This window comes from Pyrus communis, chromosome 14 (genome assembly GCF_041283825.1).
Source record: "Pyrus communis isolate YQ-2024b chromosome 14, ASM4128382v1, whole genome shotgun sequence".
In the NCBI taxonomy this organism is placed as follows: Eukaryota; Viridiplantae; Streptophyta; class Magnoliopsida; order Rosales; family Rosaceae; genus Pyrus; species Pyrus communis.
This window is the reverse complement of record NC_142578.1, coordinates 21,110,021-21,136,989: the sequence shown is the minus strand read 5'-3', so window position 1 is coordinate 21,136,989 and position 26,969 is coordinate 21,110,021. Positions and strand designations below refer to the sequence as shown.

The window sequence follows — 26,969 nt, the reverse complement described above, 5'->3', positions numbered from 1 at the left end:
ATCACCAATATGCATTAACACTCAACAATAAAAAAAATATTAAGGTTTTTATATAGAAATTAAGGACTGAGATTTTTTTGTGGTGTTGTGTTTGAGTTGCAGAGATCTAGAAAAAAATAAAAAAGAAAATGATGAATCTGGTGCATCCCAATCAGTTCACATAATGGAATTTTCTCTAATTTCAAGACTATCAAATCATTCGTAGAGAAAAAGTGAGAGGAAAAGACACGTAAATAAGCGTCATTCAGCTTGTAAATAAGAAAGTTCCTCATTTTCTCTCCTCATGAGAGCCTTACTCAACGTTTCATGAGAGTCTTTCTCACTGCTTGTGCGAGCTTTCAAATTCTGTCAAGTAGTTTAGCCGCCGACCCTCGCCTAGGCAAGGGTCGGTGGCAGTCCTTTTTCTTACTCGTTTTCATTTCCTTCTGTCTTTGTCTGCCTACTTTTCCCATTGTTTTCCAACCCAATTTTCTTCGTTTCCCAAATCTCCTTGCCTTTGATTTAACCACTCCTAGCCCAAGATTGGAAAGTCCCAGTTCTCATCCCTCAGTTCTACAACTGTCCCGATCTGCAACCACCCATTTCTATAGCGTTTCGCTATTTTATTGGAGGGTGTGTAGAGCTCCGACTCGGGTGTCCACACCACCACCTTCCTTGTGTTTGCCGTTCTCGGCTCCGTTGCGTGCGGGATGTAATTTTTCACTGGCTTCCTTTGTTTTGTGGTTTCGATCTTTGTTGTGGTTGCTTATGAATGTTGAAGTTTGCTTATTTTTTTTTATTTTGCAGCTTGGAGTGGTTTGATCTCTGGTGTCTTCTGGAGGTGTTGGCCAGTGCTAGGTTGGAGGTTGCTCGGTTCGAGGTGCTCCGACGGCGGTTGGGATAGTAGGCTGTTAGGTTTTTGTTTTGTGTTTTGTTGTTTTGGGCTCAAATACTTGTTTTGGGTTGGCCTTTCTTTGCTGTGTGGGAGGTTCATCGTTATGATTTGTGCTTCACTTGTATTTGGACATCTTTTGTATAAATTTGTTCTATTGGTAATAAAATTTACCTTTGACCAAAAAAAAAAAAACAAAAAAAGGAACAAGAAGAAAGAAACAGTGAGAGGAAGAAGTTCAAATCAGCTTTGAATCTTCTTTCTTTCTTTTTATTTATTTATTTATTTCACATATGCATTTTTTAATCCATGTCAGCATATTGGATGCCTTTTGAACGAAATTAACAGAATTAAGGAAATGTGAAGCGAATTTTGAGTTTCATAGAATAATATGACAACTTTTGAGTTTCAGAGGCAAAGTGAGATCAAAATTAAGTTCTAGGGAAAAGTGAGATCAAAATAGAGGGAAGTTGATCAAAGAAACAAAAATATGATAAAATGGAGCGAACTTTGAGTTTCAAGAATTGAAGTGATGACTTTTAAGTTATAGTGAGTAAATGAGATCAAAATTAAATTTCAAAAAAGGTAGCTAAAAATAAGTCTACGTCATTTTTTTTATATATACAATCTTGAGTAAAAGCACAATTACAATCCTGCACGGGGGTGATTTCTAACCATATTTCTCATAGAAGTATACGGTCAATCATTTTGAAACATTTAATATAATCTTTTATTTCTTTGATAAATTTTTTTATAAAAGTTAATTAGTTAATATTCTCTTAAAAATAAAAAGAAAACACCTGTGATATCATATCATGTGCAGCGTTGTATCAACCACCAAGGAACTTTACACGCCACCCTACAGAACACCTGAGCTGTTTAATAGCCGTTGCCATCCATTTGAACGTTGTCAGACTTCTCATTGCGGGGTCTACACGCCGCTCGATCTTCCTGTATATAAAGAAACATCCAGTCCTTCCATTCTCACAAAGTCACAACACAAAGACTCAAAAGCTTCTCCAAAACTCCAGCAATTAGTTTAGCAGCAGCTCCCAGTCCGAGCTCAAGTCACCAATGGCGCAAGTTAGATCCCCCAGGGCCTTCTTCTTCGTGCAGATGCTGGTATTAGCAGTCTTGGTTGCGACGGTCTCGTCTCAGGAGAGCGCGCCGGCGCCGGCACCGATGGACGCTGGAGCGGCGTACTCTTCGCCAGTTAATGGAGTTGTTATTGGAGCATCACTTTTGGTCTCCGTTTTCGCATTTTTCAAGCACTAGAATTTATTTGTTGCAAGCTAGAGGGATGCCAAACTTGGGGTTTTATTGGTTTGGGGAAATTTTCTGTTTCATGGAATTTTTTATTTGATTATTCGTTTAGGCGGATAACGATGTGTACGTGGGTTTCCTTTGAGGGATTAAATTTGTTGGATCTTTGATTCATCACATTTTATAAAAAAAAGATACTGATTTTTCCCGAAACCAGAACTTCTCCCTAATTTTAGTTTCATGGAATTAAGTGCTATAAGAGGAGCTTGAAGGCACTTCAAAATTCTCATTCTACACTCCTCACAAGTGTATTTTTCTTTCCTAATATAGAAAGTTTGGATTGTAGAATGAGATTTTTAGAGTGTTAATAACAATTCTCAATGCAAAAGTCACACACACGCAAAAAAATTGAAATTGAAATATTATGTTTCGTTATTATAATTGGCGTCTCTTAATAAACACTGATAAATTTTGTAACCAAAAAGCTAATTAAGGCTGAAGTCACTTAGTACTAATTCATGTCCCTCCACTTGTAAATAAAAAGTCTTAGGTTTAATTCTTGCCATAGGCGAATCTGAACCACTTTATTACTAGTCTATTGTGATGCTAAACCTAACCCCTCCTCTTAGTGTAAATGATATTGTTTGTTCAAAAAAAAAAAAAAAAAGACTGAAAAGTTTATTATGTAGGATGGTAACACCACATGCTATTTAGAAGTGTGTTTTGATTAATAACACTGGCAAATGCACATACACTGTGTGAGAAGATTGTTTCCTTTTTTTCCTTTCTATTGGATTGAGGGAAAAATGAAAACGAGAGAACATTTTTTTTTCTTTTTATACAAATTCGAGAAATGGTATTTTTAATATTTAAATGGGAAATTAATATTTTAACTTTATTATTTAAAAGGTAAATTACATATTGCCCCTCAGATTTTCTAAAAATTTCAAATTTATACATATTTCAATTTTTTTAATTTCATACAATGACTCACGGTTTCATACCAATTGTACTTGAGATATTTCTTTCAACTTTGTTTTAAACAAGGGCGCACAAATTTGGACTCCAAGTTAGCAAAATCTTGACTATGTGCTTGCCACATCATCATTTAACAATCAATTTTACAGATTGATTTTGTATGAAATTGGTACAAAATCGTGAGGAGGCAAAATATAATTTATTCTTGTTTAAATGTTGTTTTCTATAAATAAGGGTAAAAAAAGTACAAGTGAGGATATATATTGAGAAAACGGTTAACAAACTCTATTCTCTTAATCATAGCATACGTGAGTGAATTTGAATTAGAACCGCTATAAGTGTACATGGTGTTTTTCATCCCAAAAGAATTTGTAAATGCAGTCAAGTTGAGTTGAGAGAGTTAGGTCCGTTAGGATTTGATGACGCATATAGAGGCACCACGTGGAAATGTTGTCATCACTTTCTATATTTATGGGTCTAAAATTATAAAGTTAGGTCATCCAGTTACTACTTCTAAAGCATTGAGCAGAAAGAATTAACTAAACCAAAATTTGATAAACTTATAAGCAAACTCTCTTCAAAGAGAAAAGAAAATTGAACATGAATAAGAACACAAGAATTCATGAGTTATTAAGCATAGGATATAAATGATTATAATAGTGTATATCTACTTTGTTTGATATGATACATTTTTATTAACGATATGTTGTCTATTTGATTTGTGTTCAAGATATGTTTTCAAAGAGAAGCAAATTCATGATTACATAACTAGAAAAATGATACGACCAGTCACTTATGTGGGCATACATTAGTTTTTTACCGTAAATACGAACCCCATACTAAAACTCATACATGTATAAAAGGGAATCAGTTACAAAGCATCATATTTCTCATAGAAGTATGATAGTATTTTTGCCACCTACAAAAGTAGGGATAAAAACACTTAAAAATACTTGCAAGAGAACAAGGTAGTTATAGTATAAACGGATCAAGTAAGGTCGTTTCCACAAGGATTGATTGAATAATTTTTATTTAAACTAATCCTTGGCTAATTATTTAGAACAAAGTTTCGAAAAGGTTGATTTTGAAATTTAAAATAATAAAAACGAATTTAAAATAAAAAACAATTAAATAATTGACAAAGTAAAGAAAGCAAAAGACAAAGTTTTTGGAAAACAATTTAAACACTAGAGTTCTGCCGTCACTACTAACAATCCTATGCAATTTTACCAATTAATTATGAATTTCCACATACATGCTTTGAAGGTTAGGTTTTCCTAATACATATTTTCCTAGTGATGTTCAAGCGAAATGTATATCTAACACGCAACTCGTCTATGATGTTCAGATCAAATATAAACATATAAGACTCATTAAACTTTGTGAAAACCCTTTGAAAAACCATACAACCCTTAAAAGCGTGATGTTCATATTAAGTGAACTTACAATTACTAATCACAAGAAGCCCTCCTCAATTTCAAGGTGATGTTCCAATAGAAATTGCATCAAATTACTTGTCTAAAAACCCTAATGGTCGCTAATCACTAAGACAATTAGATAGTTTAATTGCGATGATTAATAATTCAAAACATGCATGCATCCATTCATAAGCAAATTAATAAAATCACATTCATACTAAGGCTCGTGGCTTCACCCTAGAAAAAGGATTAGTTACGAACAATCATAATAAAACCAACGAAAATATATTAACTAGAAAAATGATTGAAAATACTTTGTAGGTAAAAAGTCTAAAGTTCTCCAAAATAATGAGTCTCCTCCCAATGTTGCATCTCCCACCCTAATGGCTAAAAAGCCTTATTTATACTACTCCAAATTAAAACCCTCATAGAAAAGGTTTTCTAAAAATTAGGAAATAAAATAATAAAAGGATAACTAGGAATTACATTTCTATTATGACTAGGAAATCTGCTCAGCACATAAATAGCCACGTTTATGGACCTTTAGTGCTCCAAAACAGGTCCAAAACAACTCGAATTAAAGATTAGAACCTCCTCTTCAAGTTCCAAGAAGAACCTAAGTCCAAAATCCATCATCTTCCAGCCGAAAAGTCACAAATAAGCTATACAACCCAATCTGTCAGCACTGCACACTGGACATAAATTGTCAGCACTACACACTGGACATAAATTAATTCGCCACAATTAGATGCTTCGGAATAAAATTATGAAATTTTGGTACAACCTTCTTGACAAATTCACGAATCCGCTTCAATTGGAATCACTCAAAAATTTCACCATTTGAATACTTTATGCTCATAACAAGTTCGCATGTCCTACATTAAAAATACATAACAAAGTATCAAAATTTCACCAAAATAATAACCAAAATATACCAAGAATAGGGGATAATATATAGTATAAAATTGACCCATCAAAGTTGTCGACCAACATTCCAAATATTTCATGCAACTTAATAGTTAATATTCTTTAAAAGAAAAACGTGTGAAAACCATACATATACTTCGCCGTACACAGACGAACTCTTGTACACCACACAAACAATCAATCGACATAACTGTCGTTGTGGGTGGTATAACTACAGAGCACCTGAGTCCACACTTCGCTCGATCTTCCTATATAAAGAAACATCCACTTCTCCATATGTTCTTACAACTCACAACACAAATACTCACCTCCCCACTCCATCTATCACTTTAGCAGCTGCTCAGAGTTCTAGTCTAAGTATCACCAATGGCGCAAGTTAGCATCTCCAGGGCCTTCTTCTTCGTGCAGATGCTGGTGTTGGTCGTCTTGGCTGCCACGGTCTTCGCTCAGGAGACTGCACCAGCACCCGCGCCCATGGATGGAGCGGCTTACTCTTTGCCAGTAAACGGCGCCGTTGTTGGAGCGTCACTTATGGTCTCATTATTTGCCTTGTTGAAGCACTACGTGAATTAATTTCATTGTGACTAATAAGTGAGACGAGACGCCTGAAGAGTGTAATAACAAATGCAGTATTATATAATGTTCTCTAATTGTTTTGTTTTGTTTTGTTTTTGTTTTTGATTTTTTGTTTTCATATTGGAATAATGGATTTCTATTGTTTAATCCTTGAAGAAGAATTCATGATTTCTATAGTATAAGAAAATATTGGATCTTTGATTAATGTTACTGATTACTTATTCAGGAAGAAAACATGTCATACATTTTTGCTCCCATATCTCTTATTAACGCTCGTATAGATTGTACATGTTATTGTTGGAAAATAAATTAGTTAGTAATTTGGTTTATTAGTAGGTTTAGGTATATTTTGGTATTTCATATCTTATGGTTTTCTTATAGCTAGGAAAAGGATTTAGATTTCTTGACTATTAAGATTAGGATTAGTTCTCTATAAATATGATTTATTGTAATTCGATTACGAACAATTATGTCAAGATGTAGTACCTTTAATTTGTTCACGTCTTGGCAATATATAGCATATATTCATTCGTCTATTTTCCATCCTCTAATTTTCAACAGTTATCAATGTTTTAGTTTAACTATGGTAAAAAATGAAGTACTTATCGATCTCTGTTGAAAGATCATCTTGGATATCCAAAAAAAAAAATATATATATATATATATATATATATATATATATATATCAACTTGGAGATGAAACATACAACTTTCAATACGAAAGGGCAGTTGGATACACCTTCTATGTATACGAGGGGAAAACACAATTAACCACTAAAATTAGTACTGAAATATCAAAATAAAAAGAGGTCCCATTCCCAATTGAAAAACACTAAGACAATTGCGTCGATAATTTTGTCAAATATCTAGTGTTCTAGACTGTCATATGACGCCCTCTAATATCAAATAATTTTATCAAATATCTTAGAGGGAGCATCGAGCAGGCCCTTAGAGGGAACCAATTATTCATTTCAAGTTTCAACTGATCGAATTTATCTACACTAAACAAAGGGGAGTAAGTTAAGCCTCATAATGAGTTAGCGATAATGTGGTTCAAATTTACATTTGGTAAAAATCGAACCTAAATACCTCTCACTTATAAGTAAAGATAACTACCGATAGACCATAATATTATGTGGCCAACCAATCGAATTTTAATTTGGATGAATAATTCATTATTCAAATCTTGAACATGCCGTTAGAAAGAACGAAATTGATATTATATGGGGCTCCCCAATGTCCAACTTAACTAAGAAAGAACCAAATCATGATGACGCTGCCAATAATGTGAGGCAAATAATCAAACCGAATTATTGGCCTCCCACATGAGGTTTGGTAATTGCTAATTGGTATGGTCCTCCACAGCTGATTTGAATCTCATCCGGATTCAAATTGTGAAAATTCTGAAGATCTTTACATTCTAGTTATTCTTCGTATATTGATAAAAATTATTTGAATTTTTTATTTAAAATTAAACATAAATAATACTAAACGAAAATTAACCGCATAATGTATGATAGATGATTAAGATGTGAGGATTCCTAGAATCCTCAAGAAGAGAATCCGAAGAAAATCGTCATCCCTCGCAACCAATCGACCCATGAACAGTCCAAACTAATAGTGTGAACCAATCACAAGAAGCACCAGCCACAAAGTCTTGAGGTGTTCGAGTAAAAGTGGCTAACGCAACTCCAACCTGTCAAAGTAGCGTCGCCTCACCCCTACACTGACACCTCTCATTTTCTTCTTTTTGGCCAGCTACTGTAGAAATTTGTATTTAGCACAACTCAATAATTTTATTGATTTGTTAACGACATGGACAAGAGTTTTTCTGGTACAATAAAGAATCCTCCAATCTGGGAATACAATAGTAACAAAAAACGTCTAGATTCCGTTTGGATGTTAGACGTTAGGCGGCTGATGATCGTCTCGATTAATGTACATGCGTTTGAAAATTAAGAAATGACATCTAGACATACTGATGCACCTGCCTAGACCGCCTAGGCACCCTTCTAGCCTATCCAGACTCGCCTAAGCATCTGCCAAGGTTGTAACTCACTTAAAAGAAAATAAATAACTTTTATTTGCATTTTATTTTTTCAATAAATTGTAAGAAACTTGTTGAATACTTAAATAAACACACATTATATGTTTGTTCCCCATGTTTTCATTATGTTCTAATACTTCATAATATATATGTCATTCTATTTTGTAGTTTTTTATGAAATTACATATATTTTAAGTATAAATAGACACTTATTTACATGAAATATAGTATATTTACTTAAATCCGTCCTAGACCCCTAGCCCACCGTCCGACTAACATCTAGTGTTCTTTAGAACCTTGTACAAAATTAATTACAAATCAATTACATAAAAACTTCCAAACTAAGAATACACTTTCTAATACTCCCCTCAAGTTGAAGAGTGAATGTCAATAACTCTTAATTTGCACGCCTAACATAACCGAGAACTTCTTCTTACCCTAAGGTTTAATTAAAATGTTTGCTAATTGTTGCGAACACATTACCATATCTCACTCACTTTACCACTTGTAATATTTTTTTGTTTGTTTTTACTCCGTTTTGTCAACCAAGTTGAAAGAAACATTAATTTCATTGACAAGGCATGGTCCCTTTAGAATTTTCAACCCGTTTTCACATTTAGGGTATCTAAAATTGCAAAAATACTCTGGCATGAAAATAAAAAAACGAAAACCCCTGCCCAAATTACTACAAATTTTATTCTTGACAACTCTAAATGGCTTAGTTTCTTGATTTCAATTTCTTTAACCTATTCATATTTATTATTGAAATGATCAAAGAGCTCATGCCACTTCAGTAAACTAACGTTTTTCTCAACTCAATGATAGATTGAGTAAAATGGGACACAAACGAAGAGCGCATGGATTAATGTGATACATAATGAAGTGTTAATTAGGAGTAAGGCAAAAATTTGTGTAGAGTACAATTGGCTTGTCTAAAAAAAGCTAAAAATAAGTCCTTCACTAGCCACATAGTATTACTGTCAATAGGTATTTCTCTTTACTGTTAAATAGGTCTTAGATTTAACTTTCATGTATGGTGAGTTTGATATCAATTTAGTGTAGCTGCTCATTACATAGCTTAACATAAATTCTTTCCCTTTAGTATTAATATATCATTGTATCTTAAAAAACATAAAACAAAGAAGGAATTACGCACAAATTACGCATCTGAAATTTTGGATCAGTACACTATAACCTATTTAACCTTGTACTTCTTACTTGCACACGATGTGGAAAGGCAAGTATAAGCAGACCCTGTTCTATTTCATATTCTTTTTCACATCTGTACCTTCAATTCCTATGCTATACAAATTTAAATTACTGCATGATCCTGTCTTCAAGAAGCAGTGCCTTTGGATTCCTGAATGTCCAATTCATGTTCGGCTACCAAGACACATGAATCTGCTTCTAAAGATGATGAGACTGAGCTCTTCTCCTTCGACATCGATTCCTTGGGAGAATTGAGCATTTCAGTTGTGCATTGAACATCAGGAGCAATGCCAACCTGGTCTATGTCATGAAGTGCCGGCGATAAATATTTAGCCACCGTGACAAATAAAGCTGATCCATCATGTAGCTCTGTGACACTCTGTAGGAAGGAGCATTAGGGAAACAAGCAACACCACAGCCACTAATTTGAGACTTGATCAAGATGTAGAATAGTAAAACAATGACAGGTTGTTTTACCATGATAAATTTAGAGTAAGTGCAGCAGTGGTCATTGTAGGTGAGATAACATATTACTGTTAATTCACTGAATTAAAAAACAAGAGCTATGGTGCTTGCAGAGAAGAAAAGCTTCGTAGCTCAGCTACCTAGGAAGTTTGTAACTTGGAAATGGGTAATGTGCACCTTAGCTTGAGTTGTTGATGTAATTAGCTACATTAAATTTTTCGTGCTTCAGAAGAACTGGCTACCTGGATTTTTCCTTTTCCGAAGGTTCTGTGCCCCACAAGAGTGGCTCGGCGATTGTCATGTAGTGCCCCTGCCAGAATCTCACTTGCACTCGCGCTGCCCTCATTAACCTGTTTCGAATAGTAGAAGATTCGGAAGCCATTGTGAATATGAAGATAAAGAAGAAACAACTATTCGTGTGACAAATTTTGACATTTTGCATATATATCAATTTTCAAGAGAGAGAACGTATTATTTGCAATTGTAAACAAAAAACTTTGTATCTAGCAAAATTGAGAAAACAAAGGCTTTGGCATAATGTTACACAGACTGCAAAGTTTTGAAGAAATAATTTTCTGCATACTTTTCGGATGAAAAGCTCATAAGAACATGTCAACAGGTGTTCATATGGCTTCCTACTAGAATGAAATTTACATATAAAGTTCAAAACTTACAAGCACAACAAGTGGATCATGTGTTATAGCATGCCCATTGACCATGTTGATGGGTAAAAGATTGCCTTCCCGATCAATTGTATTCACGAGAGTTTCATCCCCGTCTAGCCAAATTTGTGCAACATCAAGTCCTGCTTTTACCAGTCCCCCCTGAAGAATTTAGTTGGAAAAGAGAAACACACTGAGTAACCACCAAAAGGTTCGGAAAATGAGCTAGTAGAAAGCTCTTTTTAGGTAAATGAGGATGAAAAGGTTACCGGATTGTTCCGTAAATCCAGTATGTATGAGTGTACACCCTGACTCTTCATTTCATTAATAGCATTTTCCATATCAGCTGCAGCAGTCTGTCAAATAGAATGAAAGGCTGTAAAACCATATAATATGTGATAAAAGCAACAATTGATAACCAATTATATGACCATGATTCCATGCGCGGAACCAATTATTTTACTTCTTTAAAGGTGGATTTTTATTTTCTGCATTGCTAAGAGAAAAGTGATAGTAAGAATTACCTGAGAGAAGGCTAACAACTTCACATAACCCATTTTTGTTAAACGTCCATCTGGGGTTTTATGTGGGATAGTAGCAGTTGAAATCGGGGAAAGCTTAATGTACTCACGAGGTAGTTTCACCTTCAATCAGATGGGTCATTTTTCAGATGGGTTTACCAAAAACCATTGTTAATCAAGTACATGCGCTTGCTTGACACCGACACAAAAAAACCAAATGTATTACACAATGAAACCCAATACAATAGGTGGTCTATTACCTCTTTTATACTAGAATCTCCTCCGAAATCATTGCCCTGGGAAATAGAATGTGAAATTAGTTATCTAAAGCAATTTGCAATTGCTGGCCATACTCTACAGGATAAGTCAATACATCACAAATACTAATTTCGGCTGCAACTTGAAAACAAAGAGAGTTGATTATTACTCTGTGAACTTTTACTGTAACTGTTGTTCCAACTTGACCTCTAAGTTTCTGTATGGCTGCTTCAGTGTCAATACCATCCACCTTCTCTCCTGAAGTTATAAGGATCGTATTTGAGATAATGAAATGTGAGCGAAAACGTAAACAGAAAAACAGTACAAAGTTGAAATTTCGGAATACATTCTCTTGATTAAGGAACATCCTGCATTGAAAAACTAGTTAAGTATTTTTAATTTTATAGTCCAAAGAAGAATTTGGTAAATTTGAAGGAGCAGAACAATTCAGTGGCGAGTTCCATACATCAGTTTTACAAATCAAGAACGTGATTTCACTTGAGCAGGCTTGCTCCATAAAGAATTTAATATATTTTGATTGTTTGAATCCGCAGATTGTATGCAATGCATGGTACAATTCGACTACCAAATATGATGGTTTTATTTCCAGCGTCACAAAATAAATATCAAATGTTTGGAAGTTTGATGTACCATTAATTTCAACCAACTCGTCTCCTTGATGTAAACCAGCGCGAGCAGCAGGGCCACCCTCTACACAAGACAAAACAACCTGCAATGTCCAATAAAAATCATCTACCAAATGAACAGCTTAATAAAGGTATTGTAAAGTCAATACTATGAGAATAAACAACTGCTAAGCTTCGAAAAATACATGATAAAATTTGAAATAGGTTTTTGTAAATTTTTTCGAACAATGTATAGTTTGTTGAACTATGAGTGAACTAGTAAACATCATTGGTTCATTAACCGTCTTAATCACTTGAGTATACCATATATCCTAGGAACTGCATGTATCAGTTTTCCATATGTTTGCTTGCTAAAAAATTTGAATTGAAAAGCATAATTGGCCTCTTACTAACCAAATGGCCTGTTCTTGGTTCAGTATTTATGAAAAGGCCAACTCCTTGTAGATTTCCATTGCTTCCGATACGAAAACTTTGATATTCCTGTGAGTGAAAATTGTAATTAGCTGATAGCTATAACTATCTTTTATGTAAGTTAGACATATACAGTTAAACGTAGTCATATTAGCTATATGTGATATATCACGATTAAACTGAATTGTTCAAAGAATTCTGTATAGCAATTGCCAGCTTAACCAAAGTGAGAGTGAAATAGCAGAGAGATGGAATGCATCCACGTAAAAAAGCAGACCTTGGGACTGATGATCCGCGTAAAGGGATCGCCAAGAGTAGATAGCATTCCACTGATTTTCATATATGCTGCATCAGCAGACTTAAGGGGAAACATTTCTGTCATCGTCTGCTGAAACTTTTGATCCCAATCTACAGAAAAAGAATTCACATCTTCAACGCTAGAAAACCCCAAAATGGGAGGAAAAAACAAGTTGAAGTTCCAAATACTATAGCAGTTTCATTTCTTGAAAACAACCGAAGTACTCAAAAATTAGAACTTGAACATTAGAATCAGTGGAGTATAAATAATCTTTAAGTTCAACCATTGGTGTGCATTGTGCGTTAATCCTGGGTTAGATAAAAGCAGGATAAAAGACAGCAATACCTTGATGATTAAATGTCGGGTCTACGAATGTTTCCCTAATCAAACCCCAAGTCTCCACAAGAGTTCTTTGTACTGAATTCACCTGACAAACAAAAACTTTATCGACTTAGTCGTTGACATCAAATTTGTGATCCAAGTACAGTCAAATTATGACTTAAGAACAACCGAGCAATAACTGTATTATGTTCTGTGGCAAAAAGTAGTAACACACAGTAACAAATTGATGAGTGAAAGAAATCTAACTAAATTAGGAAAACCTGGTTATCAATCAAATAAACATTAAGTAATGTAAAAAACCAATAATCTGATTTAGCATGAAAACCTTGTCAAGATTTTTGAAACACAGGTTAGAAGCCCTCCACTAACCACACTGATATCATCCCCCAATTTGAATCTTACTACCTGGCAAGTGCGAGGTTTTTATCACAAAAGATATCGGTACTATTAAGAGTGATTCAGTACAAATGGAAATTTAATATGTCAATTCTCAGATGTCAGATTCTTGTATTCTTAGAAAAAATATGTTTAACTGGTATTGAATAAAGAAATCATCTTTTTTCTTGTCCATTTTTCTTAATCTGCATACTTAATTATTCATGAATTTGGTTTTCGGTTTTTTTACTCTTGTCTTTTTAAACATGCATATCATCTAGGTTATCTATACATACATAATTAAACTCACAAGTTGACTAGTACTGGTGAGTGGTCAGAAATAACAGAACTCATCAAACACTGAATCAAATGGAAACAAAATCTATCACCTCAGTAGTGCGTGACACCGGAAAAGCCAACGTCAGAGACTCCGCCATCGCCGGATAATCGCAACAAACAACAGCATAATTTGCAGCAGCGGCAGCGGCAAATGCAAGCAACCCTTTTCTAATTGTCCTCACCAACTCCTGACTGGAAAACTTAGCTTCCGAGTTTGCATTGCCAACAGACACCCTCCATTTCTTGGTCACCTGGCGACCCGAGCACGAAAACCGATGAGAACGCAGTGACAGCGAAATGGGTTTTGGGAATCTTGGTGAAATTGGTGGGAAAGTTGCTGGTTTGAGATCCAAGTTTCGGCAGAGAGGCTCCATTTTTTTTTCTATTTTTTAGTTTTAGTTTTTTGAGGGACATATACAGAGGAAGAGGGCTGAATACTGTTGACCGTTATATTTTGTTGGGATTCTGATGGGGTCCATATGAATCTTTATTTTGTGTGGCTTGAGATATATACAGCAGGGTTCGCTACACGTGTAAACGGTAGGAGGACAAGGAGTTACGTCAAGTTTTTTCCTTTCTTCCGATGAAAATGGAGTTCCTGGAATTTTCTTTTTGGCGGTGGTAAGGGTATGTGATAACGATGGTGATCATTCATGGTTGAGTTTTTTTTTTTTTTTTATATAATTTTGTTTTTAAATTCTTACTCATACAAATTTTGAAAACTATTTACATAAAATTAAACTTGGAAAATTGAAGTCCCAAAAGTTTTTTTCTTAAACAGAAAGTCTAAATTTCTATGTTCATGAATCCAAACAAAAAAAAATTGATGCATGTCAATTTACAAATTCTGATTTTTGTCTAAATTCTAAATTTATTCCCTTCATTCAAAGCATATACCTTTATAATTTGGTGAATTGCATGTAGCATTTATGAACCAATGACAATCATGTAGAAAGACACTTGTACATAAAATCATATAATTTGCACGACGTTGCACTCATGTAAACTGTTCTCTTGTTTTTTAATAATTGTTAAAGAGCAATGTTATTCTTACCATAATTTTATACTGTAACACCCTGCCCCTAAAATTTACTTTTTCGGGAAATAATTTCGGTGATAGGCCAAATTAAACTCTTATTGATTTAACTACCATTAATCACAATTCTTTATCTAATTTCCTTAATTCCTCACAAAACTATAACCATCTTTTAAAACCTCTAAAACATAGGATTAAATTATCAATTTTATCCTCAATTTCTTCTATTAAAACCATTCTCAACAAAAGATTAATTTTCAATTATTTAAGGCTGCATCTAACTCTATTAGACTGCCTACATACCCTTGAGCGGGATCAAGCCTTTCGTAGTTCACAATTCAATTTTGAAACCAATTTCGAAAATATTCAATTTATCCAAAATATCCAACCATTCGTGTTAATACTCGAAACACGTCAATTCGATACCAAAAAGCATAGTTGTAATAACGAAATTTGCATAAAACGCAATGTCGACTCACCGCCTCAACTAGCCAAAAAATTTCACTATTTCTAAAAAATCTCAAAATTTATAGAAATGTAGAACAAGTTAAGGGGAACAACTTTTATACCTGGGCTGAAGTCCAATTTGGCCGGAAAACACCTGAAATTAGCCATGAACCGTCGGAACCCTAGAATTTGGGTGGCCTCGATCCGCCACCTCTGGTGCTCCGCCGCCCCAAACAATGCTTGGGCTTTGTTTCTGGGGTCAAGGAGAGTTGAATGGTGGTAATTGAATGAAATCATTTCAAATTTGGTGGATCTCGGCCAAGGGTTTTCGCGGCACCCACGATTGTCGTCAGGGTATTTTTTCCCAAAACAAAACCAAATTCAATATAATTTTAGGTGGAAAGGGAAGAGGGAGGGGCTAGATGATGATTGAGAGTGGTGGATTGGTCCAAATTGTCAGAAAAAATGGCGGAAAGCGACGGGAAACCGCCGAAATAACGGGTCGGGTCGTAGGATTTGGGTAAGGGATCCATGATCTCTTGTCTCTCCCTTCCCCTCCTTTCCTCCCTTTCCCATTGGTCCACCCCTCCCTCCTTCTCTCCCGCAACCTTCTCTTCCTCACAGCCACACATGTGGCATCATCCCATTGCTCCAGATTTTTTGTTGCCTTCCAAATTAATGGTAAAATGTCTATTTTGCCCTCCACTTCAATCGTTAATAACTTCTTCGTGATAATTCCGTTTCACGAACAATTTTCGCCCACACGCTCGTGAGATCGAACTTTATCCAAATATATCAAGAAAAATGATAAAATATGTGAGGATAAAATACGTCCTCGTAAATTATAAAAATTCCTAGAAATAAAACTTTAAAATTTCTCAATTCAATTTTCATAACTATAAATCGATTTATTTTCGATTTTCTCTACATATTCATAATTATGAATATCTAATTCATATATTTAAATTTTCAGGGTATTACATATACCGCATTTCTTTACCATCTTAGGTGGCACATGAGTTGGACAAGCCACGTCATTTAATTTTGATTTCAATTTTTCTTGTTAATTAAAACACTTAAATAAGAAAAATTGCAGACTTCAAGTTTCTTTCTTGGGTTAATAACTTAATGGGGGTATGAACCCTAATCCGATAGACATTTGAGTTTAACTCCTAATTCTCATGAAAGCTAATAGACATTATTTAATGAAATAATCATATGAAATCCTTCTTTTAAACCACACAAAAAAAAATTGAAAAAAAAAAAGGAAAAAAATCACGAGATGAAAAGCCATGGAGTTGGAGTACCAATGAAGATTGGAGATGGAAATACTTGAAGGGGAAAGAGGATTGGGGCTACGAGGCATGAGCCTGGAGATAGAAATCAATGGTGGTTGCGGTGTACAAGTAAATTCTATAAAGCTTGATCATAATCATGGAAATAAACAAAAATCAATAAAAAAAACTGACGTGAAAGAGAAATGGAAAGGAAGAAGGAGACTGCTCTATACTACAATCATCATTTAATTAACCATCTTTTTTATTAATTATTGATTTATTGAATAGTTTTTAATTGAAATTAAATGTTAATTAATTTAAATGATGTGGTTGTCCACATCAAATACCATCTAATGTGGTATACGATTATGGTACAAAAACATAGTAAGAATAACATTATTGATAGTGACCTAAAGCATATAGAATTCTCAACAAGTTTGTAGCTCAATTTCCCACCACACGAGGTCATGCATTCTTTTTGCCTTTTCTAGTATTACTTGTATTAAATAAAACAAACATTAAATGTGTCGTGTTGGAAATAGGTAAATTAACAGAGAGAACAAGAGAAAAATTTGACAACTCTATACAAAATCATAACAAAGAAAAAAAAAAAAAAAAAGAAAAAAAAAAGGAGAAATTTGACAATTTCGAGCGTGTGCATGCATTTTCATTGAATTTCGACTAGCAATTTCTTTGGGCTACTAGTGAGTACATTTTGAAGGTGTCGATTCAGTGAAACAAAGTGCAAAATAAGTTTCCTGATACTTCTGGGATTGGCATGGTGATTTAAGATGCAGTGGTTTTGTTGGAAGAATTACATATTTCAACTTTTACCTATGTAAGCTGTTAAGTGAACGAGTGTGCTCATCAGTTGGCTAGATATGGTTTGTTTCATGGTGCCAAGCAATTTTGGTTTGAAAAACCACCTGATATATTACTTGATGTATTGTATAGATTGTAATCAATAATTCCATCTAGTTGGGGATAAAAGGATCGGGGGAGGCGTTCTAGGGGGAGTTCAGCTCTTTCTAATCGCTTCGACTAAGAAGGAAGTAGGCTATGCGAGTTAGGGTTTTTGATTCTTTCTACCTCTTTGTAGGAAGAGTAACTATAAAACTAGTTTTTGATGATCAAGCCTGATGTGTATTTTGACTCGCCAATCCATCATCTCTCATCCAATTTGGCTTCCATGATGTTTATTGTGGTTTTTTTTTTTGGTTGTATGGTTCGCTGAATCAACAAAAGATCGTTTCATTTAAAAGAAAATAAAGCAGGTTACTTAAGGATCACACCCAAATTTTCCTATTTTATATTATTGCGAAACTACACTATAAAGATAATACAAAAGGACCATTTTCGGATCATAAATAAAAATTAGGCCTGCTAAAGGGCAAGACAATTCTTATTTAAAACCAAAGGCGTGTCAGTTGGCCCTTTGATGATAAGTCGATGACCAAATCCCAATGACCAGACCGATCAGTCCACGAAGGCACGAGCAGCACTGAGAATCTCGCTCTTCCATTTCCACGACGAATACGTCAATAGACAAGCTTTTACGCGATGTGATCTCGTACGAACGCAGGAATATAGATACGGGTGACATCACAGCACGCATTGCAAATATTGCAACAACCAAATGATTGATATACCCTCAACTATTGTTGTGTGATAAGATCGGGGAAGCTTCCCCAACACTATAAATAGAAGCAAACGCCTCCAAGCTCATGACCTCGTCAAATTCAATTTCAACATAAAAAATAAAAAAAATAAAAAATAAAAAAACTTGAGTGATTCTTCAATTAACCTAACTCTCAAAATAATTCTACAACTCAATTGAAAAGGTTTCTTCAAAGATAATTCCCAATCGATCTCAAAGATCGTCAATATTTACTACGTTGCTATCTTGTAGTATGGTCTTAGTTGACGTTTCTCCCAACTAAGTTTCCGCGTTGATAATGAGTATTTCCTACTTAAACTAGTCCCCCCATAGTCAGTCTGATTCTTGATTTTTAGGTATTGATTATGAATTTCAAGAGAAAACTTATAATTTTCTGATTTCTTACGTGTTAGTAAACACAAGGGTAAAAGGAATAAATTGATTCCCTTACTTGTAATTTAGTAAATGCAAGAAACTCAACTCAAGAATCAAAATGATTTCAATTCTTATTCATCGTAAGTAAATGAAAGTTAAACTGACTTCAATCACCCACCTGTAAATTCATTTTATGCCATTTTATAGTGAAGACTCGCTGCTTCACAACGAGAGAAAGTCACAAAATAAAATATGGGCCTCTTCTCCAGAAAATTGGGCTTTGTTTCTGTGCGCTTGAGGAATGGGCTTGATTGTATTAAGAGCTCCCCATTCATTTTTTGCGGATTTGTTATTTTCCTTGATAGCATGATTAAATATCAACAAGCACTTAGTTGAGTTCTGCATTGTATTTCTTATTCGGTTGGTGAGGTATTGATATCATGATTTATCATTAATCTTGACTCAAAACTGCTGGAGCCTTATGAGATCCTGAAATCAGTGATTGCATATCAACAACTCTATACTATTTATCTACACACTATATTAATAAAATTCTGGTGGTCAGCCAAAATTGTATGAAATTACTAATATAACCTTTTAATCAAAACTGAATAGAAATAAAAATAATAGGCAATTTTGTAATTTCATGAACATAAATTTTACTATTTTTTATATGAACCTCACAGCCAGATGATGATAACCGGCCTTGTTTGGAAATTCAATCTCTCGCCACATTCCTCTCTTCCCTCTCATTCTATCTCTCTATTTTCTTCTTCGGTCAACGTCACAGATCCGGGTTGGGTTTGGGTGGGATGGGTCTCATAGGATGGGGCGTGTGGGAACAAGATCATGAGTGGTTCGAAGGAGGGGGTGTTGGATCGAATTGTGGAGGTTAGGTCGTAGAGGTGGGCTAGGTAGCAGGGGTGGGTTCAGTTTGGTTCGGTTCGATTTTTGGCCGCAACCGGAAAACCAAACCGAAATTATTGTTTGGTTTGGTTTCAGTTCAGTTTCCTTTCGATTTTTTCGATTCGGTTCAACTTTGGTTTCAATTTTTTTCGGTTAGGTTTTTTTTTTCCTTCTGCAACTTTTTTAGGTTGAAGAATAAATCAGTTTGTTTCCAAAAACATGGATTGCAGAACAAAATCAATAAACTGACCTTATCATTAAGCAAACGAATTTGCAAATTCAATCATCGAAAAAGTACAAAATCTGGATTTCATCTCAGTTTTAGAATACTAATTTTCATATCACGAAAATCTTTCATAAAAAGTGTATCTCTATCTAATCAACCAAAACACAAGTCCCAGAAATTTAATTTTCCACAAATCTAAGCATACATGCATAATTGTCGATTAGGAAGACCTAAAATCATATGAAATTTTGAGAAATCTAAATTCAAATTCCACATATAAATCTTTGAATATATTTACGAGGCACCGCTTGGTAGAATCGGCTATGGTGGGCTTGCTGGACTCGGCTATGGTGGCGGTGTCGGGAGCTACAAACGGAGTTAATCTGCTGGAGATCAAGTAGAAAGTGTAGAAATAGAGCTCTGGAATTTTGGGGAGGATAGAGTCGGTGGGTGAGATTCGAAATTGGGGTGAGAAGAAACAAGATATGGGGTATAGGGAAAAAAAAAAAAAAAGAAGAGGGAGAGAAGATGATGCGGCTGAGGTCTGGGGAAAAGAAAAGAAGAAGAAATAGGGACAAAAGAAAAAAAAAAGAAAAAAAAAAGAAAAAAAAAAGAAAGATGGAGAGGAGGAGAAGGGAAGGCATGTTGTTCACAATTGCCTATGATTAGAGTGTTAGGGTTTATAATTGGGCTTATAAATTGGGTTGGAATTGGGCTTAAAAAATAAAATACAAAAACTAAAAAAATAAATATATAATAATTCGGTTCGATTTTTTTTTTCAATTTCGGTTCAGTGTTCGGTCCGGTTTTTAAAACTCACCCCTACTAGCTAAGTGGTGGAGGGGTGTGCGTGTGTGATGAGCGTTGGATGAGGCCACCGCTTAGATGGGTTTCACTGGGCACCGTTTGACATAAGTGACGGGGGTGGAGTGGTGTTATTGTGATTTTTTTTATTTTTATTTTATATATATATATATATATATATTTAGCTTAGTAGGGATTTTATAGATTAAATAATAAATGGATACCTCGTAATCCAATGAATTGAGTGACAAAAATAAAAAATTGGCACACACATCAAACTTAAAAAATATGAGTATGGCAGGAGATTAAATAGAAATAGGCAAGAAGGCTTTCCACAGTGAGGCCACAGAGACTTTTTACACTTGCATCGCGTGTGCCAATTAGCTAGCATTTATTAAGTTAACCCTCCTTATCAACAGAAAATTCTTGATGAATACCATTTTAACCCTTCATTGGCAATTACTAAATTATGGGTATTTATGTTAAACAACAACTAAACTAATTTCTATTTTATTTATATAAAAAAAAAATCGATTGCTTAAAACTATTTTTTTTTTTTTTTAAAAAAAACCCTAAATTCTAAAAGCTTTCTTCCACCACCACCAGTATCTCTACTATATACGTGTAGTGTGTGCAGCAATGCTCGTTAATCTTAATGCAAGACTTTTTCTCATATGTGAATCTCAGTCCACCACTTCTTTTTTGCGTATCTCATATATAATATGATTACTAATTTTCACTCCTACTTCTCATTCCCTTTTCTACTCATCCTTTGTTTTTTTTTTTTTTTTTTTTTTTTTAAATAATAAAAATACATGATTTTTTTTCTTTAATACAAGTGATATTACTACTTTAATTTATATTAAGAGAGGAGAAGTGTGGAACCCGGAACACAGTGAGTTGAAAAAGAATATCCTAACTAGTTGGACAATTCACTGCTTGAAAAGAAGATGTAGAACGCAAAGCGACCACTCTCAAATCTGAAGGCGAAGGGTCCTACATTCTCTAGAAGCTCGTTATCCACTCATCTGTTTTATTCTTTTAAATCTATTCAACTTTCAATGCTAGAAAAAGAGACGATGGTATGAGGAGAAAGTGGTAGTGTGAAAGTTGGAGCTAGAATCAAAAGATTGAAAACATAGAATTAATGGAACTTTTTATTGGATGTTAAATCTTGGTTCATTAAGGATTAACATGTAAGGTTCTGATGGCTCTCGTTTGCAGTTCACTTTCCTTGAAGCCAAGCAGTCAATTATAAGGCTAAACATAGCAAGTTAATTAAGGGGCAGGCCATAGTCGATTTTTGTCCTCTCCCAATCTTTCTCTCATTAATTAATGTGTCTTCCCCCACAACCCATGTGTGTTCTATCTGACAATCAGTATAACTGAAATTTGGAAGAGAATGATTTTGACCACTAGCAAGAATTTGGATAGTAGAAATGCTCTCAATACCCAACTGACCGCCCAAATAAGGCAATAAAATGCATTGAACGCTCTCTAGAAAAATAAGATTGAAGCCGACTTTTTATATAATCGTATTGCCTCTATTTTGTTCACTATAAATGAATGTCGTAATAATTTTAGATTTGTTTAAAATTTTGTATAGTAGTATTGTGTCCATTTTATCTACGGAATTATCTTCTTTTGTTCGGTTGCTCGTATACTGAATATTGTCTCGTGATTGTATTATAAGACCAACAGTATGTACATCACTACAAACAGTTGTGTAAACACAAATTTCCTATAAAAAATCATACGTGTACAAATATTACTATTAATGAATTTGTAGGTTTAGGGTTACAGTCTATATTTACAAAACGTGAATCCTATGATTCAATCACCAAAGATGTAAAATATGTGCATTTTTTTTATCCAAGGGTCATGATGACTTGATCTTGGATGAACAGATGCCGCGAGGTTTTGGCTCTAGGCAATGGAGGAACCGACACATGTAGGGATGCTTCATGGTTCTTATCAAGTGTGGCGAAGCATGCAGAGAACTTTCTGAATCTTCTAAATGTTTGGGTATTTGGGGGTTCGGAAGCTTCAAAGCTTTAGTGTATGGGCATGAGAATGATTTTTTGGCCCTTGTCCTTGTCTTGGAGCCTTGTATTTATAGACTCTCCAAGCTTTGCCTACGAAAGAACCAAGACTTCATTTGTGTCTTTGTTCGTGATTTGTAATTTGACTCCACCAATTAATATTTTATTTAATCAAATAAGAATCAAATCAATCAATCTTCCCAATTTGACATTTTCAGTTGATTTAAATTTAAATTAATTAATTTGTTTAATTTAAATTAAAATCAAATAATTTATTTCCGTCAAGCGTACACGTGTCCCCTTGATGACTCATCTGGTTTTCATGAGTCATATGCCATGTGTACGATTTCTAAGGCACATGGTACATGCAACGTAAGCCCTCACTTGTCAAAATTTAATGTGTAAGTGAATATTTATTTTCATTGAAATTTGCATCTTATTCCACTAGTCAAAAATAAGGTTTTTCAGTTATTTATTGACGTGTGTGATTATTTGTGTCTTTTGTGGTTATTGTTTACTTTATCTACAATAAAGAGTGAAAATTGGCTTGAGAGAGCTTCAAGAAAATAATTTTTGGAGTGTAAGATTATCTCATGTTGGAAATGAAGGATGTATTCAGAAAACGATATTATACCCTAGAAAACTTTTAAAGGCTAAATAGTATTTTCTTATTAGGTTATATATAAGTTATTTAATATTAAAAATTTTACACGGTGCCAATAAAACCTAGTCCTAAATAGAAATCTTTAACCATATGGCTTTAGACATGATTAGCAAAATGTCATGATAGAAAGTATAAATCTATACACCAATTAAAGATATAACTCATGATCCAAAATCCGAACATATCACACAAGACACAATTTTGAGAAAGATAATAATTGAAGCTTGTTTAGTCATCTTTCCTATTAATGTAGCGAAAGGTGCGGTTTTGATTGGATTTCCCAAAGTTAAATCAGGGAAAGGGTATGGGAAAGAGGGAGATAAAAGGGACATTTACCAAAAAGCAAAAGAGAGAAAGGTGTTCAACCCACTGAAGAATGAAAAGGAGCCAAAACATGTAAGTGCACTCAAATTATCTTCACTCCGCACCCTTTTATGAAAGGCTGATCTTTGTTACGGACTTATTATTGCTTTTACTGTAACGAGAGGATATCAATCATATAGAGTGTAGGATCTTTCGCCCTTGGATTTGTGTGTGGACGCTAAGTGTCCTACATACCCTAAAGTAAAAAAGAGGATTTGTATAGATCTATGAATGGAGGTTGCTTAAGGCTTAAACGTGTACAAAAAAAGGGAAAAAGAGGTGCTTTGGACATAAACTTAGGTGTGATCAAATTCAAGAAAAGATACACGTGAAACACCCCTTAACCGTATATTAAAGATTGAGTAAGTGAATGTTTGCAGTTCTAATAAAAGCTGCATGTAAGGCATAATGCCCCAACAGAAAACTGACACAGGCAGGAATTATATGAAGTAGATTGAGAAGTATATTTAATTGAGAAGTATGGCTGGTGCTGAAAATGTTATGAAGGTCATAAAAGGACCTGCAGTTTGTAGAACAAGAAGTTGTCGCTAGCTAGACATATATATACTGATATCATCATATATGCGTACATGAATGATTAACTTTTTTGTTAATTTTTTTGGTCAAAGCTTTTTTGTTGGTGTGTGTACACACATGCGCGCGAGCACACACACACAAGTTATAGAACAAATTAATTATGTTTATTTAATTTTTATACTCTTAATTTGATGAAGATGGTATATAATTCTCTTAAGTAAATATAGCTTCCTTATTCTTTTTTCTTCTTGTTTTTTTTTAGTGCGAAATTTTCTAGTGATATAGCTAGCTGCCACATAATGTACGTACGGTATCCCCTTGAAACTGGGAAATAATCTTTTAAAGGTGTTCGTGCGTGCTTTCCTTCTAATAAATAAGTTCTTGCTGCTTCCTTGTGTACTTTGGATCTGTGCAAGATGACCTCGATCATTATATCACCAAATCAAGTATCCTTTCTTTTTCTTATCAAATCATATAGAGGAATGATAGAATCGAATTTGAAACCTTGATCATGTCCGAAGGATAATGTTCAGATGCTGAAGTATATAACGCAGATAGTTTCTCCTGCCTATGTTTTTTGATGAACGTCAAACATAAAGAAAAGAAATTCTAAACTCCTCTTTCTCTCTCTCCCCCAATATTTGTGTGTTATGTTGAAGTATGCTCTCTTTCTTATCCTTGAAGTTTTCTCCATATTCCCCATACAATGATATCCTATACCTGCTACAACTTGGAGAATCTAGATCAAAACATTAAAGCAAGAAACCTTTAGCAGCAGAAAATGGTAAAAATTAAAGCAAGCATATGTCATCCATAATGATCATGAGAAAAGAGAAGCTATAGGTATAGTCCAAAAGAAGATTTTTGTTTCATCGTGTTTTATTTATTTTTAAGGCATTTTTCTTTCTTTTTAAAAGTGATTATGGGGTCAAGATTGTTGCCTTTTTGCCCTTTTCCCTTTAGTCATCGGGGCCTCTCAAACAAAGTTGTCTCGTACGTATACTTTGAGGATCAAAGCAGCTATGTAAGATTATCTGCCTTCAAATGGTTGGTTCGCATTTTTTTTAATGCCCACATATCTTGCAGGGACAGCAGGCTCAAACAGGTTTTAAATTTTTATAAAGCTACTGATTTCGATTAATAATGACACACCATCACCTTTAATACCCCCACTGTGATTTATAGCATGCATGAATTGTTATATATTGGATGAAGATTCTGTATATGGTAATTTAATCGGTATCATCTAACTTGAATGTTAAACTGTAATGTAGTAACGTTCAACTATAACATATGAATTTTAACAATAATTAATCTTGGAGTGTAAATTTGAACGATTACAGTGTAACCCAACATCCACACCGTTAAAGGCAACCTTAGTAACGTCATTTGGTGTAAATAAATATAATGTTAAGATAATTATGTAACCTTAGAGTGTAAATTTGAACGAGATATAACCTTGTCTTAGATCTTGTATATTGACGTCATGTTGTAACATGATTACGGTGTTGCTTATGTTCATAATGTTTGATAGTAATAGTATGTCATTGGTAATAATAAACAATAGGTTCTAGTTTAATCACGTTGTACTTAAAAAAACCTACTTAACAATGTAATAGAACAGCTTCAATGTAACTATCAACTTTGTTATAGTAATAATCAGGCCATTCTTTGTCATTAACTTGAACATTATCATAATTACGTAACCTCATAGTGTAATTTTGAACCATTATAGTGTATCTTCAATGGTACCAATAACTTATTTTTTTTTTAATAAGGTACTGTGGATTTCTTTCATTTCTTTCAGTTTTTCATTATTTAAATGCAAGGTTGTTGGCACCACTACGTTTTACTATTTGTGCGACGAACCAAAGTTGGTCGTGCAAAGTGTATTTCCATCGCACGAAATTCTACGCGACAGAAACTTCGTCACGTAGAATCTGTCACGCAAAGATCGTGAAGAAAGACTTTGCGGGACGAACAATATCATTGGTCGCAACAACACGGCGCAACGGTTTAGCCTTTGTCGCACAAATTTTTAGGAACGAATGTGTTTGTCAGACAAAATACCAAGATACAAACGTGGGACGACTAATATTCGTCTATCTAAACTTTGCACGACGAAGTTTATTCTTGCGCAATGAAACCTTGTTAGTCGCTAGAGTTTTGCGAGACAAAGGTATTCGTTGTGCAAAAATAAAAAAATATTTTTTTAAAATTTAATTTTTTGTTCTGTTTTTTTTTTTTTTTAATTTTGTAATAAAATTAAATTGCAATTAAAAAAATGTAATAAAGAGAAAAATAATTTATTTAAATTAATATAAATGTGTGTACAAGAAAAATGTTTAAAAACTAAGGGAGTAAAAAACTAAGAAAATAATGCGGCGTAATCTACGGGGTCGTAATTCAGAGGCGACTGGATGTGGACGGGCTGAGTGGTCGAAGGGGCAGAGTTGTGGGCTTGCTCAGGTTGGAGGGGCTCGGATGTCGACGAGGGACGAAGATCTGGGAGACGAATGCCAGACTGGCTGAAAGCTTGTACAATCTGTGACATCTAGCTCCTATACGAGGAGAGTTCAGTCTTAAGGTCAACCACTTCTGCTGTCAAAGCTGTCACCTGACTCTTTGATTGCTATGATGAAGGGGCTCTAGGTTCCCGCGGCCGAGCATTCCCTATCCACCTACAATACATCCTCGCCCTCTGCCCGAGAGTCTGATTGAAGGTCTCCGTAAGGATCTGAAACTCCATATCTTTTAGGGGATCCATAAACATGAGCGGAGTCTCTGGAGGAAGCTAGGAGGCGGACTCTTGAAGAACCAACTGCCTCTTCTCCATCATCGTTGCCTGTGTAATATAACATCAAATATTAATTATAACATTCAAATAATAGCCATGAAACTTGAATGTGTAAGATAGTAATTACAATTGAAGAATACTTACATGAAGGTACTCGGCCAACTCATCCCCGGGTCGAACATAGACGTCGCTAAAGACATCGATCTCCGGGAATTTTGAACCCCTCTGAAT

General features: G+C 34.5%; 1 protein-coding gene and 1 long non-coding RNA gene across 2 annotated transcripts; one reads left to right on the top strand and one right to left on the bottom strand.

The window, feature by feature from the left end:
- The first annotated feature begins 224 nt into the window (after window positions 1-224).
- LOC148691374 (uncharacterized) lies at window positions 225-1,044 on the top strand. Its single transcript, XR_015955500.1, has 2 exons — window positions 225-691; window positions 787-1,044. It is a non-coding gene; the product is annotated as an uncharacterized LOC148691374 (long non-coding RNA).
- An 8,110-nt stretch (window positions 1,045-9,154) lies between these two features.
- LOC137713549 (carboxyl-terminal-processing peptidase 3, chloroplastic) lies at window positions 9,155-14,088 on the bottom strand. Its single transcript, XM_068452860.2, has 12 exons — window positions 13,658-14,088; window positions 12,897-12,978; window positions 12,531-12,661; window positions 12,236-12,322; window positions 11,847-11,925; window positions 11,365-11,453; window positions 11,198-11,233; window positions 10,941-11,060; window positions 10,686-10,772; window positions 10,429-10,578; window positions 9,997-10,104; window positions 9,155-9,668 (listed from the first exon to the last, which is right to left on the bottom strand). The coding sequence occupies exons 1-12, from the start codon at window positions 13,979-13,981 to the stop codon at window positions 9,417-9,419; spliced, it is 1,545 nt and encodes a 514-aa protein (XP_068308961.2). The 5' UTR covers window positions 13,982-14,088; the 3' UTR covers window positions 9,155-9,416.
- Window positions 14,089-26,969: the final 12,881 nt, after the last annotated feature.